Source organism: Chlorocebus sabaeus, chromosome 16 (genome assembly GCF_047675955.1).
Source record: "Chlorocebus sabaeus isolate Y175 chromosome 16, mChlSab1.0.hap1, whole genome shotgun sequence".
In the NCBI taxonomy this organism is placed as follows: Eukaryota; Metazoa; Chordata; class Mammalia; order Primates; family Cercopithecidae; genus Chlorocebus; species Chlorocebus sabaeus.
In genome coordinates, this window is record NC_132919.1 from 48,749,751 (window position 1) to 48,768,076 (window position 18,326).

The 18,326-nt window shown below is 43.9% G+C and overlaps 1 protein-coding gene across 13 annotated transcripts in view; it reads right to left on the reverse strand.

The window, feature by feature from the left end:
* Positions 1-18,326, reverse strand: part of TNRC6C (trinucleotide repeat containing adaptor 6C) — a 151,827-nt gene that overhangs the window by 17,880 nt on the left and 115,621 nt on the right. For 8 of the 13 annotated variants that reach the window (XM_073004972.1, XM_073004970.1, XM_073004976.1 and 5 more), the window contains 6 exons: positions 16,680-16,822; positions 14,660-14,833; positions 11,812-11,958; positions 8,190-8,309; positions 4,493-4,576; positions 3,986-4,226 (listed from right to left, as the gene is read on the reverse strand). In XM_073004972.1, coding sequence (XP_072861073.1) covers positions 3,986-4,226; positions 4,493-4,576; positions 8,190-8,309; positions 11,812-11,958; positions 14,660-14,833; positions 16,680-16,822 — 909 coding nt within the window. The remainder of the gene's footprint in view (positions 1-3,985; positions 4,227-4,492; positions 4,577-8,189; positions 8,310-11,811; positions 11,959-14,659; positions 14,834-16,679; positions 16,823-18,326) is intronic. The other 5 variants (XM_073004974.1, XM_073004969.1, XM_073004973.1 and 2 more) reach the window with 1 other exon arrangement.

The window sequence follows — 18,326 nt, forward strand, 5'->3', positions numbered from 1 at the left end:
AAACAGACTGATAGGATAATTCAGTTCTACTTTCAGTGAGTTTCCTTTACAAAAGTCTGCTCTGAAAGAGTTTGTGAATTAAAATCAAACTACTTTTAAGGAACTGAACTATTTGACAGATGGGGTGCTGCCATCTGCCCCCAGCTGGGATGGTGAGCTGAGGCTTCTGAGCTCATTTCTTATAGTGAAAAGCAGGTAGCTGGTTATCTGTCCAGGACCTGTACTAAGCTAGGTTAATAAAGAAAGACGATGAGGAAGGAGGACAATGATGAAAAGGTTGAAGTAAAGACTTTCTGATGAGGACACCAGTTTGGAGCAGGACAGACTGCTTGTTTGGAAGGGAATAACGAGCAGAGGGGTCCCCCTTCCCTTGGTTTCCAGCTGCAGTTCCCATTACCACATACACATACTCCACAGATCCTTACCATATGTACAACTATGCCACATGGTACGTAAGCACAGTGAGCCTCTACTACTAAGCCAGGTGCTGAACATTCTGGTTCTTACCTTTATTTCAGAGGCTGCAAATTCAAATGCCCATAGGAGCCAAGTGGCCATGCACATGAAGAGGTGGGCCTCATGGGGACTGTGGCAAACCAGAGAGTGTCTGTCCTGTCTAAATAAACAGGTGCTACTGGGGCCAACCACTTATTGCTACATGGAACATAGACCCACTAAAGCCATTTTTAAGAGAAGCCAGAGGCCACTTTCCCCAATTTTTGAATGTTGGCACATGCACATACACGCTTCGCAGACTTAACAAAACGCCTTTGCAAGCCCATCAGTGCCACGGGGCTGCCTACTTGCAATCTCTGAGTTCTCTTCGTTTCAGCTTGTACAGATATAGTCAGGTAAGGTGGCAACAATGTCAGGGCTTCAACCTGGCCTTCAGAATGCTCCGAATTCCACAATTTGGCCCCAACCCATCTCTCCCAACTTTCCCCTCTGGGAAAGTCAGCTAGACTGGCCTGGCCCTTGCAAAATGGGCCCCTGAAACAGGCCAGGCCTCTTTCTTCTGTGCTATGTGAGGCTTCCCCTTCATTTGGAAAGGCTTCCTCTTTATTTACTGCAATCCTATCTAATCATTTGAGGTTCAAGCTTAATACTATTCTCTGATTTTTCTTTCACCACTCAAAGTGAAAGTGAACTTTTCCTTCTCTAGAGCCCTGTGAGAATCACATGACACTGGTATCAAGGTTATTTTTTCCTGTTTATATGCCTGCTCTTCCTATCTAAATGACGAACTCCAGGTGGCAAAAGACTGAGAATAACAAGGACAGGCTGAATGTGAGGGAAGGAAGGTAGCTGGGAGCCCCCACTACTGACCATGGGCTGCTGGTTTCTTTACATGAATTGTTGAGTTTCTAATAGGCTCTTCAACATAGGTGCTGCTGCAGAGAAATGCTGAGAGCCAGCAAGATAGGCAATTTTACAACCAAAGTTTCCTATACTTTACTAGTTATTTGTTTTTAATACATTTATAACTTCACTGTGAATATTATAAAATATTATCCAAATTATTTTTCAACTAATTTCAAAGATTCACTGCATGAATTCTTTAACTCGTACTAAGAACAAAAATCCTTAAGAGTAAAGATAAGTGGCCGGGCGCGGTGGCTCATGCCTGTAGTCCCAGCACTTTGGGAGGCCGAGGTGGGTGGATCACCTGAGGTCAGGAGTTCGAGACCAGCCTGGCCAACATAGTGAAACTCAGTCTCTACTAAAAATACAAAAATTAGCCAGACGTGGTGATGCATGCCTGTAATCCCATCAACTTGGAAGGCTGAGGCAGGAGAATCGCTTGAATCCAGAAGGTGGAGGTTGCAGTGAGCCGAGATTGCGCCACTGCACTGCAGCCTGGGCAACAGAGCAAGACTCCATCTCAAAAATAAATAAATAAATAAATAAAAAATAAAAAAAAAGTCATGATAAGTGTACTTTATCTTCCAAATACAGGTTAAGAAGACAGGTGAATACTAGAAAGCTGAAGCTAACGCATTTTAGGATAATAGGTGGAATGAAATTTGTTTCTAAAACAGAAGCACTTACATAAGTAGCTGATATTTTACAAAGTGTTTGCCATGTGCTAGGCACTATTTAAAGACTTTACGTATTAGGCCGGGTGTGATGGCTCATGTCTGTAATCACAGCACTTTGGGAAGCTGAGACCAGGAGGATCACTTGAGGCCAGGAGTTTGAGGCTGCAATGAGCTATCATCATGCCACTGCACTCCAGCCAAAAAAAAAAAAGAGGCCAGGAGCGGTGGCTCATGCATGTAATCCCAGCACTTTAGGAGGCCAAGGCAGGTGGATCACAAGGTCAGGAGATCGAGACCATCCTGGCTAATACGGTGAAGCCTCGTCTCTACTAAAAATACAAAAAATTAGCTGGGTGCGCCGAGATCGCGCCACTGCACTCCAGCCTGGGCAACAGAGTGAGACACCATCTCCAAAAAAAAAAAAAAAAAAAGAGAAATAACTTTACATATTAGCTTATTTAATCTTTAAAACAAACCTAGGAGTTAAGTATTTCCACATTACAGATGAAGAAATTAAGGTATGGCTGGGTATGGTGTCTCAGGCCTGTAATCCTAACACTTAGGGAGGATCACTTGAGGCCAGGAGTTTGAGACTTGCCTGGGCAACACAGAAAGACCCCGTCTCTAACGAGAAAAAAAAAAAAAAGAAAGAAAGAAATTGAGGCAAAAAGCAGCTAGGCAAGTTGCCCAAGTTAGTAGTGAGCCTGTTGGTGGTGAGTTGGGACTCAAACCTAGGCAATCTAACTCCTAAGTCAGGTCTTAACTACTCAGACACAAAGGGTGTTAATGGATGAGACAATAATTAAGGAACGAGATCATCTAGTCTAGTATTTATCAATCTCATATTAAAGATATATCACATTTATAATACGTCAAGTAAAAAGTGTTCAAATGATTACAATACACCGCCCTTTTGAGAGACATTGAATAGAATTAGATAAATGAATATTATCTGCTGGTAGCAAATTCACTACCACTCAACTGGCCTTTGGCCCTTTACAGATGTATTTTCCAAGTTACTGATACCCTTTGTCCTGCATCTACAGACTCTAATAGCAATCAACAGACAAGCCTAAAGTGCTTTCACTAAGTTCTGAATTCTTACAGCAAATTAGTCCATGCAGAATCAATTTACTCATTTATACCCTCTGGTGTCTTCAGCTATGTGAGCTGTGATTCTCCTGGCAGGCCTGACCTTGAGGCCTGGCACCATGTCTTATAGTGACCTGCAGGTTTCATGTGCCCTATGTGCTTCTACAAGTTAGATTTCAACATATATATGTTGATTTCGTTGATTATACAAATCACATTTCATACAAAATGAGTTGTATCAACAACCACTGCTTTTTAAGAAGTGCTTTTAGTGTAAATCTGAATACTTTTACTGACCAAACCATTATAAAGTCTTCTCTGCGGTTTAGGCTGGAGGAAGTGGCTGGTAAAATACAGTTCAGAGTAGACTAGGAATAGAACAAACTCTGGAGATGTGACAATGGAAATGAGATTTTGGAGGCTCTGACTGGTACCACCTTTAAAGGTTTTATACTGAGAGTATTATGGCAGCAGCAAAACTCCTGCTCTATAGAACATGGTTAGTGTTGTTCCCTGATTAAAAATTCTTGAGGCTGGGCATGGTGGCTCACATCTGTAAACCCAGCACTTTAAGAGGCTGAGGTGGGAGAATTGCTTGAGCCCAGGAGTTCGAGACCAGCCTGGGCAACGTGGTGAGACCCCATTTCTCCAAAAAATAATAAAAAACTTTTTTTAAAGTTAAAAAGCCTTGAGACACCTGTTCTGTGATTTTGTCTGGGGCTGCATTTACAACAGGCTATGGTTTCAGCGCTGGCCAGTCCTCCTAACCACTGAAATGCTGCCCTGGCTACCACATATGGACTCCAGGTACCCTCTCTACCTGATGTGGCTGTTGAAGACCATGGGACACTCACCAAGAGGGTAAGGAGCAAAGGTGTTGGGTGAAGACTGCTGCTCTTTGGTCTGCAGGTCAGGTAGGCCGGGAGTCTGTGGGTGCGAGGGGAAGCTGTCCATGGCCGATTTGCCTGCAGAGGGGTGCAGAGACAGGTGCGGCGGGGGCGGTGGCGGTGGTGGCTGCTTCACAAGCAGGGCCTGGGCCAGCTGGCGCTGGTGCTGCTGGATCTGCTGCTGCAGATTAGTGATTGTGCGCGCAACCTGGCAGGCACAGACATAGGTTCGTTAACCAGGTGGGAAGGGACACTCATGGCTTGTCTAGGGACCAGGTGAATTCTTCATTGTCTTTATGCTGAGGCCACCACTGGCTAGGTCAACCTCCTCCCAAACCTAGCTGAACCCAGGAATTTTCCAAGGAAGGCTTGGCTAGAGAAAAATCAAAGATCATCTAATAGTTCATCAATTAGCATCTCTTCTATCAGGGAAAATTATAGCTCATGACAAAAGTCAATCTGGGTAGCACCTACTTGCTGCTCCTGTTGTCTCATGGATCCGGACACATTACGCTGGGCCTGTAACATCTGCTGCTGGATTTGTAAACGTTGGTATGCCTGTTGACAGAAAGAAGAGTTAAAATAGTATAATAATTAAGTATAAGTTGAACTAATGGTTCAACTTTCTGACATTAGTTAAAAAACAAAAAAAGAGAACCTAGCCACTCTTCTTGGCCCGTACTGTGGCTGACACATACTCTTTTTTTTTTTTCAGATGGAGTCTCGCTCTGTCACCTAGGCTGGAGTGCAATGGCGCAATCTCAGCTCACTGCCACCTCTGCCTCCCGGGTTCAAGAAATTCTCCTGCCTCAGCCTCCCAAGTAGCTGGGATTACAGTCACGTGCCACATTGCCCAGCTAATTTTTGTATTTTTAGTAGAGACGGGGTTTCATTATGTTGGCCAGGCTGGTCTCAAACTACTGACCTCATGATCTGCCCGCCTCAGCCTCCCAAAGTGCTGGGATTACAGGCATGAGCCAACGCACCCAGCTGTGGCTGACACATATTCTGGAGGCACAGAGCACTTTTAAAAGATTAATGTCTTATCCACTTTTTTAGTGTACAGAATTAAAAAAAATCACAGAGTCAATACCCGTTTAGTGTTGGTGATGATGTTGGTCAGCAAATATTTTTCATTTAATGAAGAGACCAAAATTCTTTTGCTTGATTCATACAAACTGAAACTTAAACAACAACAACCACCACCACCACCACCACCTATTCTATAATGATGGATACTGAAGTCCAGCACAGCCTAGACAATGTGGCAAAGCACTGGGAGTAACTGTCCCAAATCATTCAAGAATAATGTGTGTTAAACAACGTGGTCATCTCCATAACATCATGGGAATGAAAGCTAAGAGAGAACCTGAAATGCAGATTTGTGGGCATTTTTGTCACATGAACTTGTCATCTACAAAGTTGGTTAAAGTTATGATATTCTTCTGTACACTGACATAGAAGCTTTGGTCACTTGACTGTTTTGAAATGTTGGTTGAATATCATAATTTTTTCTTACAACATGAATTTTAGGGACATTTTTGGCAAAAGGACTCATTAAAGTAGAATCCAAATAAAGGTGGAGATTGTACTATTAGAAATGCCTCATTAATCTGTAATCATGGAGGAATAAAATACTTGAGTAAATCTTCATAGGCCCTAAAACTTAACCTTATGGAAGCACTGAAACTTTATTTTTCCATTTTTTCTGGAAAAATATTTAAGAACAGAATACATTGTTTTAAAATAAGAACACACTATTGTAATTCAACATTTTCTTGACGTCTTTCACACCATGGAGTCAATAAAAACTTACTGTATAACTAAAAGATTCTAGCACATCAGTAAGAAAATCAGCTCTGTGTCAGAATACAACAATGCCTGCGTCATCAAGCGGCAGAAAGCAATCTTCCTCTATAGTAACAGTTCTAAACCTGCATGCTTTTTCTATGAGTGCCTGTTTTCAGAGCTGTCTCCTTTCCTTTGGAGGTCAGTGGTCTCCAGCTGGCAGGACTGAAAGCAACAGGACTGCACATGTGTACTGCCTCCCCACAGCGATTCTTCCCTTCTGATAGATGGAAAAACAGTCTCTGGCTGGGCGCAGTGGCTCACGCCTGTAATCCCACCACTTTGGGAGACTGAGGCGGGAGGATCACCTGAGATTAGGAGTTCGAGACCAGCCTGACTAACATGGTGAAACCCCGTCTCTACTAAAAATACAAATATTAGCCAGGTGTGGTGGCGGGCGCCTGTAATCCAAGCTACTCGGGAGGCTGAGACAGAAGAATTACTTGAACCCATAAGGTGGAGGCTGCAGTGAGCCATGATTGCACTACTGCACTCTAGCCTGGGCGACAGAGCAAGACTAGCAAGACTCCGTCTCAAAAAAAAAAAGAAAAAGAAAAAACAGTTTCTGAGGGCCAAGCCTTGGTCCTGACCTCATGTCTAGAGCTCTGTGCTCTCCCTTAAAGTGAGGACACATACATAGCATATGCCTCTGGGACACATCCTTCCCTCCTTCCTTCTATCCTCCCCTGCTGCTTACAGAAAAGCCAGACCTCAAACTTGTTGGACATATGTCTAAAAAACGGCAAAGGGGAAGGACTGAGGAGGACTCAAGTACTCTCTTATTAGCAAAGATCTTATGCCAATGGTTTTGTCTTTTGGAGTCCCATTCTTTTTTTTAAAATTTTTTTCCTTCATGATTCCTGGTCATTTTTTTTTTTTTTTTTGAGATGGAGTCTTGCTCTGTCACCCAGGCTGCAGTGCAATGGTGCGAGGCTCACTGCAACTTCCGCCTTTCAGGTTTAAGCGATTCTCCTGCCTCAGCCTCCCAAGTAGCTGGGATTACAGATGTGTACCACCATGCCCAGTTAATTTTTGCATTTTTAGTAGAGACAGGGTTTCACCATGTTGGCCAGGCTAATCTCAAACTCCTGACCTCAGGTGATTCACCTGCCTGGGCCTCCCAAAATGCTCGGATTACAGGCACGAGCCACTGTGCTTGGCCGATTCCTAGTCGTTTGCTAGGTGATGAAGTTGCTGGCTAAGACTGCTAAATAAATCAGGTACCCACATTAAAGAATGAAATAATTCACTGGGTCTTTTAGTGTATATAATTTCAGTAGGCATCTAGGTATACAATGACATGGCAATTTATGGTAAAATCAGTAAGACTGTTAGAAAATTAAAAAAAAATCAAGATTATGTAGTTATAAAACTTTCAGGCCAGACATGGTGGCTCACGCCTGTAATCCCAGCACTTTGGGAGGCCGAGGCGGGTGAATCACAAGGTCAGGAGATCGAGACCACGGTGAAACCCCGTCTCTACTAAAAATACAAAAAGTTAGCTGGGCGCGGTGGCGGGTGCCTGTAGTCCCAGCTACTCAGGAGGCTGAGGCAGGAGAATGGCGTGAACCCGGGAGGCGGAGCTTGCAGTGAGCCGAGATTACACCACTGCACTCCAGCCTGGGCGACAAAGCAAGACTCCATCTCAAAAAAAACAAAAACAAAAACAAAAAAAAAACTTTCAAGAATTATTAGGTCACATCAGCCATTCTTGACCGGGGTTTCATGAGAGAATTAAGTTCTAATGTTCTAAGGTATCTACTATATGTAACAAAGCAATTTTTCTCCTGTGCTTCTAGAATAGTATTTATGTATACCATCCTTAGAATTATTGAGAAAATAGTCACTCAAATGATTTTTTGTGTTCTGTGCTTCTCAGAAACTCTGGCTGAGAGCTCAAGTGAAAAGACATGCCTAATTATAAAAGCTGGTAGATTTTTTGAACACAAAGAGGCCAAGCCATGTGCAGTGGTGCACACCCGTAGTCTCAGCTACTCAGAAGGCTGAGGTGGGAGGATCCCTTGAGTCCAGGAGTTCCAGACCAGCCTGGCAACATAGTGAGATGCTGCCTCTAAACAAAAACAAAAACAAAAACAAAGAGGCCAAAACATTTACAAAACTTAGTAAGGACACCTTTGAGTGAGAACTTCCTAACTCATGAAGAGTTTAAATATTTTAAGACAGTCTCAATGACATCCCCGATGTGAAGACAAACGTCATCACAACTGCTGCTCTCAGTGGTGCGCCACACTGGTGCATCTGCATGGGCACCAGGAGAGCACTTGGCCTGCGTGCTCTAACTCGCCTGGGTCTGTCCACTCACCAGCTGCAGCTGATAGAGCTGGTTCAACATCGTCATATGCTGAGGATTAACTGGCGAGGTTAATAGTGCAGGGTTGAGGCCAATGTTTTTTGCTGCAAACTGCAAAAGCTGTGCTTGAACCTGTTCAACAAAAAATACGCGGTCAGCCATTGTATCTCTGTCAAAGTAGCTACTTGCCCATGTCGTTTTTCAAAATGCAAAAATGATTAAGTGATAATTTGTAGGGAGATCCCCGGAAACTACTGCTACGGAAAAAAAAATAAATGCCCCTGATTATTGTAAATACAAAATTGCATGCAGGACTGCATAAAGACAACGCAAGGTTGGGCTGCCAGAATGAGCCAACAGCGCGTGATGTGCTTCCCACTGCAGAGAGCCTATCAACGGACGCGCAGTCAGGGAGGTTTCACATCACCAAGACTCCTATCCCAGAAAAGCAGATGTTCATAGCTCTGGGAATGGAATACAACCCTTGTGGAGAGCCTATAAACGGACGCATGAGGGATGCTTGTTCATATGGATAAGATAGGGTTATAAATGCCCTTATCTTGCTTGCCATGGCTCTTCTAGGTCTCTTCAGGGTTAAGGCATACTCCCTTCTAAGAATCTGTGGTCTAACCAGTTGTACAGTTTCATGCCCTGTTTCTATTGATTGTTTGCAACAAGCTTTTGCTGCAATTATTACTACTGATTAGTATCTTACTAAACATAGGTTATGGACAGACTGTGTTTCTGTTTTAAGGCTCTGTTAGAAATTGCTGATGCACACACTACATTGTAAATTCTTATCTCTGTATACTCTACTTCTGCATACTGATATTATGTTAAAGAATTACTTCATCCCATGTGATCATCTCACCTCATAATCAAACGACCCTATATCCCTCACTAACCTACTCTGCCCTCACTAAACTTAATAATAAATGCTGGTATATCCAGTGCATTGGCGGCATCGCAGGACCAGAAGGCGGTGACATGCTGAACCCAGCTTTCACTATCTCGTGTGTGTCTTTTACTTCTCGACCTGCCAATCTGCCTGGGAACAAAGAAAGAGCCCTGCTGCATTGCGGGCTGCCGGCCAGATCTTGCAATAATAATTATATTTGTCTCATGGGTGAAATGTCAAAGGCCATTAAAAAATGTATGGACATTTTAATATTAGTAGTTAGCAAGTAAAGAATAAGAAAGAAAGGAAAAAGAAAGGAGGGAAGGAAGAAGGGAAGTCTTCAGAGATCTCATCCTCCAAATACTTTAATTATAAATGAACTTTCCAAGGTTCTGTGTCCTTCCTATCAGTACTTACAGGTAACATGGAAATATGGAAGAAACAGTGAGATGGCACACAGATGCCTTGCCATTTGGGACATGCTGGTTTGCTTTGTGTGGGTAAGACTAACTGATTCTTCTGCTACTGCCTCTCAGACTGGGTGCAGCTGTGGCCTAGGTTTGGGCAATGGGATGTGACTGGAAGTGGTGTGTGCAACTTCAAGGCCACCTGCACAAGAGTGCTGCCTTTTTCCCTGTTACTGGGAAGTGGTTGTGGCAGAGCTGCCCCCAATCCCTGCACTGCTTCTTTCTGCACTGTAACCTGAGAGAGATCAATGTCTACCTAGTTTAAACTACTGTTTTTTGAGGCCTCTTTGTTATAGTAGCTTATCCTACATCCTAACAAATACATTTAACTATTATCTAATAACTTTTATCTTATTACCTGATAATAGTTAAATGTATTAGTTACACTGATAATTGTCCACTATCAACTCAGCGCACAAACCTGGATTTGAACAATTATAGAGAATTACCCTCAGTGCAGTGCCTAGTGCATCCTGCTCTTTTTCGTATGCTAGCATTGCCTTCCCATATGCTATTGTCTGAATGTCTGTGTCCCCCTCCCCCAGAATTCCTATGTTGAAACCTAAACCCTAATTGTGGTGGTATTAAGAGCTGGGGCCTTTGGGGGGCGATCAGGAGCCCCCATGAATGGAATTAGCATCCTAATGACAGAGGCCTGAGAAAGCCCGCTCACCCCTTCCACCACATGAGGATGCCATCTCTGAGAAACGGGCCCTCACCAGACACTGAATCGTCTGGCACCTTGACCTTGGACTTCTCAGTCTCCAGAACTGCAAGCAATACATTCATGCTGTTGTAAATGACCCAGTCTAAGGTATTTTGTTACAGCAGCCCAAACGGACTAAGACACTATATTCCAACAAACTGAACACATTTAAATTAAATTTTATGAATAATAGAAGATTGACGAATTAACACATTCTCTTTTGGGACAGTTTGAAAATAAGATCCCTCAGAAATCTTAACTATCTTCTTGATATTAGAGGTCTCTTGGGGAAGAAAGCAGTTTTTTCCCTCTCTGCTACAAGAATGCGAGAATGTGCTAAGTACTTCAAGATGCTGCTGCTCTCTCAGGGCAGGCTCCAGTCAACCTTCACATCAGAATTACGTGGGAAGAATTACCAGAGCCCTGAGTTACCCACACAGCAAAGATGTTATCAATACCATCGATCATCAAATACCTTATAAGGGGTAAGAACTAACACTGTAATTAGAAACTTGGTCCAAAGCCTAAAATTGTAAAATGTGCTAAAAATAAACAATATTAACAACAACAATTGATATATATTAGGCCTCAGAGCCATGTAAAACAGCAATATCCTTTTCCTTAATTCGATTTGACCTTTTTTCCTTTCTTTTTTTGAGAAGGAGTTTCTGCTCTTGTTGCCCAGGCTGGAGTGCAATGGCGTGATCTTGGCTCACTGCAATCTCCACCTCCCGGGGTCAAGCGATTCTCCTGCCTCAGCCTCCCAAGTAGCTGGGATCACAGGCATGCGCCACCACACCTGGCTAATTTTGTATTTTTAGTAGACACGGGGTTTCACCAGGTTGGCCAGGCTGGTCTTGAACTCCTGACCTCAGGTGATCCACCCGCCTCAGCCTCCCAAAGTTCTGGGATTACAAGCGTGAGCCACAGCGCCCGGCAACCTTTTTCTCTTAACAATCTCTATGGTTCACTTCTAAAAAGGTATGAAAGAAAGAAAAAAAACCCCATCTCTATTGGCAAAAATGATCTAATGCTGAATATTAAACATAACTGAAAATCTATAATATACATACTATTATATAAGATCACATTTAGTTTCTCATTAAAGCATGATTCAGTCCTTGGCTGCTTCTAAGGGTTTCTTTTACATCCTCAGCAATACTACAGCATGTCACTTTCCTCTCCCACCAAACTAGGACAGTTCACTGGGTTCATCTGAATAATTTTCTCGAGAAAGACTGGGACAAAAGCACATCAATAGGATTGTGCTGGGCAGGTCCTTTCCCCTCAATATTGCTTCTGACTAGGAAGATGCCAAATGTTAGTTTGGGTGGCTGAGGCATTCCAAGGAGCAAGCTCTGAAAATGTCTCCTGGGTCAGGAGAATCAGTTTACTACTTTATAGTCTAAAATTAATTTATAGGTTAAAAACCAGAAGGCTTTCTCTTAAACATGGATTAACTCAGCTCTCACTTTAAAATAGTGACTTCCAGATAACACAGGACCCCACGAAAAACCGGCATCTACATCCTGTTGCTTAGTCCTGCTTGGATGTGGGTCTGACCTGAGGGGATAGAAACTGAGGCACTTGAGCACGGAGACTGGGCTGGGAAGAGTTAAGAGGCTGCACTGGTGGCTGTGGCGGCTGCTGCATGGTCCTGGCTTGTGCTGCTCCACTATTGCCAAACATACCCAGATTGCCACTCGGTATCTGTACAGGGACAGAATTGGACATGTTACCAAGGCAGGCATTAAACATTGTTTGGAGGTAGGGTGAAATGATCTATTTTAAGTGAATGCAAAATCGTTTCTACTTCCTACCACTGTCAGCTTGTACCCAAGAGAACTTTTTTGAGACAGAGTCTTGTTCTGTCACCCAGACTGGAGTGCAGTAGTGTGATCTTGGCTCACTGTAGCCTCTGCCTCCTGGGTTCAAGTGATTCTTCTCCCTCAGCCTCCTGAGTAGCTGGGATTACAGATGCCTGCCACTACGCCTGGCTATTTTTTTTTTTTTTTTTAAACGGAGTTTTGCTCTGTTGTCCAGGCTGGAATGCAGTGGTGCGATCTCAGCTCACTGTAACCTCTGCCTCCTGGATTCAAGCAATTCTCTGCCTCAGCCTCCCAAGGAGCTGGAATTACAGTCGCCCGCCACAACACCTGGCTAAATTTTTTGTATTTTTAGTAGAGACGGGGTTTCACCATGTTGGCCAGGCTGGTCTTGAACTCCTGACCTCGTGATCCACCCATCTCGGCCTCCCAAAGTGCTGGGATTACAGGTGTGAGCCACCATGCCTGGCCTGAATTTTTGTATTTTTAATAGAGACGGGGTTTTGCCATGTTGGCCAGGCTGGTCCCAAACTCCTGACCTCGGGATCCACCCACCTCAGCCTCCTAAAGTGTTAGGATTACAGGTGTGAGCCACCTGGCTCAGCCCCAAGTGAATTTTTAATGAGTGTCATTTATACAACAAGAAGGTTACCCCATTCAAAGAAACTACCAGCATACAATGTTTCACACACAATAGCAACATGAATACGGTTATTTGATTAATATACATTTCCAAAACTATGTGATAAAAATTAAATAATAATAATGTGTGGGGATTACTAATCTAAGAGGATAGCAACATTTCTTTTTTGTTTGTTTTTTGAGACAGAGTCTCGCTCTGTCACCCAGGCTGGAGTGCAGTGGCCGGATCTCAGCTCACTGCAAGCTCCGCTTCCCAGGTTTACGCCATTCTCCTGCCTCAGCCTCCCAAGTAGCTGGGACTACAGGCGCCCGCCACCTCGCCCGGCTAGTTTTTTGTGTTTTTTTAGTAGAGACAGGGTTTCACTGCCTTAGTCAGGATGGTCTCGATCTCCTGACCTCGTGATCCGCCCATCTCGGCCTCCCAAAGTGCTGGGATTACAGGCTTGAGCCACTGCGCCCGGCCGGCAACATTTCAAACAGGAAATATAGTTATTATTTCAATAAACCTTGAAATGGAATGAACTGACAAATTCAGGTAGTTAATTCTGTATTAACTATGATAAAGATATTGTAGCTGTAGTTTTCACTCTGTGTAATGAGTTACCTGACAAATAGGTGAGGTAAGGTACTGTATAGCTTCACTTGGGAAGAGCCGCCTGAGAGGCACTGGCAGAGACCCCCTTCTGTGAACCTAACAGCTGTGAACTAACCCCAGTGCACACCCTAGCTGGGCTGCTGACTTGAAGCTGGCAGAACAATGGAAATGGGAGGTCTCACTGTATCACCACCATGGGGGTAACGTCAGATTGCCAGGATCACACAGCTGGGCGCTGGTGAGTGGAAAGGGCACTACTGGTAACAACACTGGGACAATGGGCACACAGAGGCTGTTTGGCCACCCACATGTCACAGTGTCTTAGAGACATGTCTCCAAGGGGTGTGTGTGTGTCAACCTCATCCCTAAGAAAATCAGAGAGAAGGGATGTCCTAGGGATGGGAAAGGATCATATGTTTTTTGGTACAACACTTCACATTAAGAGTCTATATGATAGGCCGGGCGCGGTGGCTCAAGCCTGTAATCCCAGCACTTTGGGAGGCCGAGACGGGCGGATCACGAGGTCAGGAGATCGAGACCATCCTGGTTAACATGGTGAAACCCCGTCTCTACTAAAAAAATACAAAAAACTAGCCGGGCGAGGTGGCGGGCGCCTGTAGTCCCAGCTACTCGGGAGGCTGAGGCAGGAGAATGGTGTGAACCTGGGAGGCGGAGCTTGCAGTGAGCTGAGATCCGGCCACTGCACTCCAGCCTGGGTGACAGAGCGAGACTCCATCTCAAAAAAAAAAAAAAAAAAAAAGAGTCTATATGAGAAAAGTAAGATGAAGTGGCAAACGACACTCTCAGGTCCTTCCTTTAGTAACTGATTTAGAAAGGTGATCTCCGCCTGTACCCAAAGAGTGCTGAAGTCTGGAAAAAATGCCAGTGTGACTCCTGAGAACCACCTTGCAAGAGATGTCATCTTTATTTCTGGGAAAAAGGGGGAGAATGTGGTGCTTTCTCACAGATCAACAGATGTAACGTTTTGGTTGCCAGGAGGAAAGAGGCTGGGGACTACCTGGACCTCTGGATGGATCTGGCAGCCGAAGACCACTGTGTAACACATTATCACTTCAGCCAGTCCCAAGTTAGACCAAGGGTGCTGAACTTAACACGTTTTAGTTAAGTTTAAGAATAAATATAACTAAAGCATTTCCTACTTCAACCCTTGACTCCAATAAGTCACTTGAAGGGAAATCCTGGTAGTATTTCAACTACCTGTACATTTTCAGTCATATTTTAAAATAGAGGTATTAACTACAAATAAGAAAGTTTATGTCTCAAACACACATTTTTTAGAAGGCAGGTAAAACAAAGGCCACGTGTTGCTCTCTCCCAACAGCCTTACCTGTCTAGAAGAATTCAAGTTTTGCATGCCCAGCCCGGAGGCAATCCCACCCAGGGCCTGACTGGGGAGTGCACTGTGTGAAAGGGGGAGCTTCAGGCTTGGGGAAGGCAAGAACGGTGAAGGCGTGGGCTCTTCCACGAGGCCGCCATCCTGATTGGAGAAAGAAAGGGTGAGCTGTGTGCAGTGTCCATCAGCAGACAAAGCACCAAACAGTTTCCCAAGGAAACAGAGGAGGCATGGATGGATAAATAATTAACAGATCAAAAAAGTGTGGATAAGGGAATGGAGAACATGGGCAAAAGCAAGAGGGGGAAAAAAGAAAAAAAGAAATAGGATTAAGATGCTGTTTTCAGTTTAAAAGTATTTTACAAACACATATATTAGCTGCTACTATTCTCCTAACTACTGGCTCCTAACAGGTAGGAGCACAGAGGAAGGATGGAGGCATTGGCAACAAGCACTTTACAACCATTTTCAAACAAACAGATTCTTTTTTTTACCAAAGCTGTAGGTACACATAGGTTGAATTCTGTGACATTTGTTTTTGACCTACAAACACAGCAGTTTCATAGTGTAATCTAAGAAGAGGGTGAGTTATAAAAGTAAGTTATAAAAGACAGAACCTTATTATTATTATTATTATTATTATTATTATTTACATCTATTGAGGTCATGCTATGTGCCAGGTCTTTTGCAAATTTATGTCAGCTAACATCACAACCAGCCTGTGCATTATTCCATATTTTAAATGTCAGGGTCCCAATCTAGGGTTGTCAGATTTAGCAAATAAAAATATATGATGCTGAGTTACACTGGAATTTCAGATGAACAGTAATGTTTTAGTATGATTTCAAAAATTATTTATCTGTAATTCCAATTTCACTGGGCATTATGAGTTTGAACTCTGTCCACACTGGCGATGGGAAGGACGAGGACGAGGACGAGGATGTGAGCCTCACCCTGGGCTACCCCACAGCTGCAGCTGAGGCAGATCACGTGCTGGAGGACTCTGAGAGTAAGATCAAGTCCCATCTCTGATATTCTTTGCTTGTGAGCCTTTCCTTTCATTGATTTTTTTCTTTTATTTTGAGACAGAGTATTGCTCTCTTGTCCAGGCTGCAGTGCAATGGCACGATCTCAGCTTACTGCAACTTCCATCTCCCGGGTTCAAGCAATTCTCCTGCCTCAGCCTCCCAAGTAGCTGGGATCACAGGCGTGGGCCACCATGCTTGCTAATTTTTGTACTTTTAGTAGAGATGGGGTTTCACCATGTTGGCCAGTCTGGTCTCGAACTCCTGACCTCAGGTGATCCACCCACCTCAGCTGGGTTTACAGGAGTGAGCCACCACACCCAGCCTCCTTTCATTGGTGATTTCTTTTTTAAATGTGTCCTTCCTTACTTCAATTTTATTTTCAAGGCTCAATGTTTGCATTGAATTTAGTGCAATGCTTTTCTCTGCTTTGTAGTCACACCAATCTGGAGTGGGGACATCATTACATGACAACACTGGGGACTGAGCTGTGACTGGACTTGCTAAACATTCAGGGAGTTTTCCACGGACGCCTGCTGTGGTCACTCATGTGGCCAACTGACAAGGGGCAGCCAGAGATGGGTGCCCAAGCCCCACCACTTCCAATCTCTTTTCCTGAGGATAAACATGTAACACATCATTTCCAAAGGGAAGATCTGTGTTTTTAAAATGAGATATTTGTGTTTTAAAATGGAAATCTGATGATCCTTGCCCACCGGACAAATGGAAGCAGAAAACCAGCCAAGATCACACAATAAAAATGAAAATCTATTTTCAATCCCAGTCTTTTTCATTCTCAGTAACATCACATGAAATACGACATTCCCTTCTTTGAGTTAAACATTCATAATGTTAGAAAAAAATGGACAAAAGTCATTTAAGTATTACAGTCCAGCAAATTTTTAATCTGGCTTGTATTAAGGACACAGTTGAAATGAAAAATTCCTCTTGTTAAAAAAGCAAAAACAAAAAACCACCTATATTCATACCTTGTCAAGAAAGGTGGGGCGGTCCATGGAAGACTCTTTGGAGATTGGCGGGCGGCAGCCGAGGGGCTTGGCGGCCATTCCATTATGGTCGGTCACTCCCAGCCCACGCTTGTCCACGTCCACCTTCTTTTCCAGCAGAGCGCCTGGAGCACAACAAACAGAAGCAACACTGTAAACAAAACAAGTGAGTGCTGAGCACAAGACAGGCACCAGCTAAGGCCTCAAGGAGGGATGGAGACCCTCCACCCCTTTAAACGCAGGGAAGCCAGGGGCAGAGACAGCCCTTGGCTTTGCTAGGGCTGAGCCCGACAAGCGGCTGCCAAGGATTCAGGTGAGGGGATGGGGGTTGGTCTCGTGCATCCTTCCATGGCTCCTGCACTCTCTGATCTGGCCCTGCCGCTCCTCTGCTCTCTCTGCAGCAGCCACACCAGCCATGGCTGGTCCTCAGGGGCTTGGCTTGTCCTCTTCCCTGGGATGCACCCCCTCCCCTAGTTTTCTATACAGCTTGCTTCCTCACTTCTGGTGAACTCAATGGTCACTTTCTTGCAGGGGCCTTCCCGATTATTCTGTCTGCAACAGCTCCTCTCCTACTTCATGGCTGTGCCTCTCCATTCACCGAGTCCTGTATCTGCAAGGGTTCTTCCAGATGTGGGGGATACAATACTGTGCAAAACAGACACTGTTTCTATTCTCATGGCTCTGTTGGCTTAATGACTAGTGTGTGTTTGGCCCACCCTCCATCCTGCTCCACAGTTCTAGGGAGTTAGAATTCACCTCTTGCAGCACACCCTGCTCTGTCCCACCCTGGCAGTTTGCACCACATGTTGTCGCACGTGCATGATCAGACAGTCTGCAGTCTATCCTCATTATTCATGAAATCTGTACTTGTAAAACTGTCCTACTTGCTAAAATTTGTAACCCCCAAATCAATAATTGCAGCACTTCTGTGGTTATTTGTGGACATGTGCAGATTGGCAAAAAAATGTGAGTTGCCCAACATTCATGTTCCCAGTTCAGGTTGAGCCTCAGATCTCAAGCTGTAAAGAAGTGTCCTTTTCGTCGTCCATTTATTGTCATGCTTTTCGTATTTCTGTGCTTTCTGCAGTGATGCTGGTGTTTAAAATGGTCCCCCCATGTGGGGCTGAGGTGCTGTCTTCTGTTTTTAAGCTCAAGAAGGCAGTAAAGCACCTTACGGAGGAAGTATGTGTGTCAAGTAAGTTTCATGCAGGCATGAGTTAAAGCACTGTTGGCCCTGAGTTCAATGATCATGAATCAATGACATGGTACATCCAGAAAAAGGAAGAGAAAATTCACTGACCTGTATGTGAGGCTGCTCAGAAGTACTCAAGTAACCTTTGGGCATGTGATAGAGCTATGGAAAAGAGGCTAAATTTGTGGATTCGTGAGTGTAGTGGAGGCATTGTTATGAGTCTGAAAGCCAAATAAATTTATGGTCACATTATCCAGGGTCAGAAAAATGGTACACCCTTCTTGGTTAATGTTTTAGTATTAACAAATATGGCATATAATTACTTGTGAGAAATATATATCAATATTAAATAAGGTGTCTTGAAACAGAAAAACATATAAAACAAGGTTATATATTGACTGGTTGACAAAAATGTTGTGAGCAAAGGCTCATAGGAA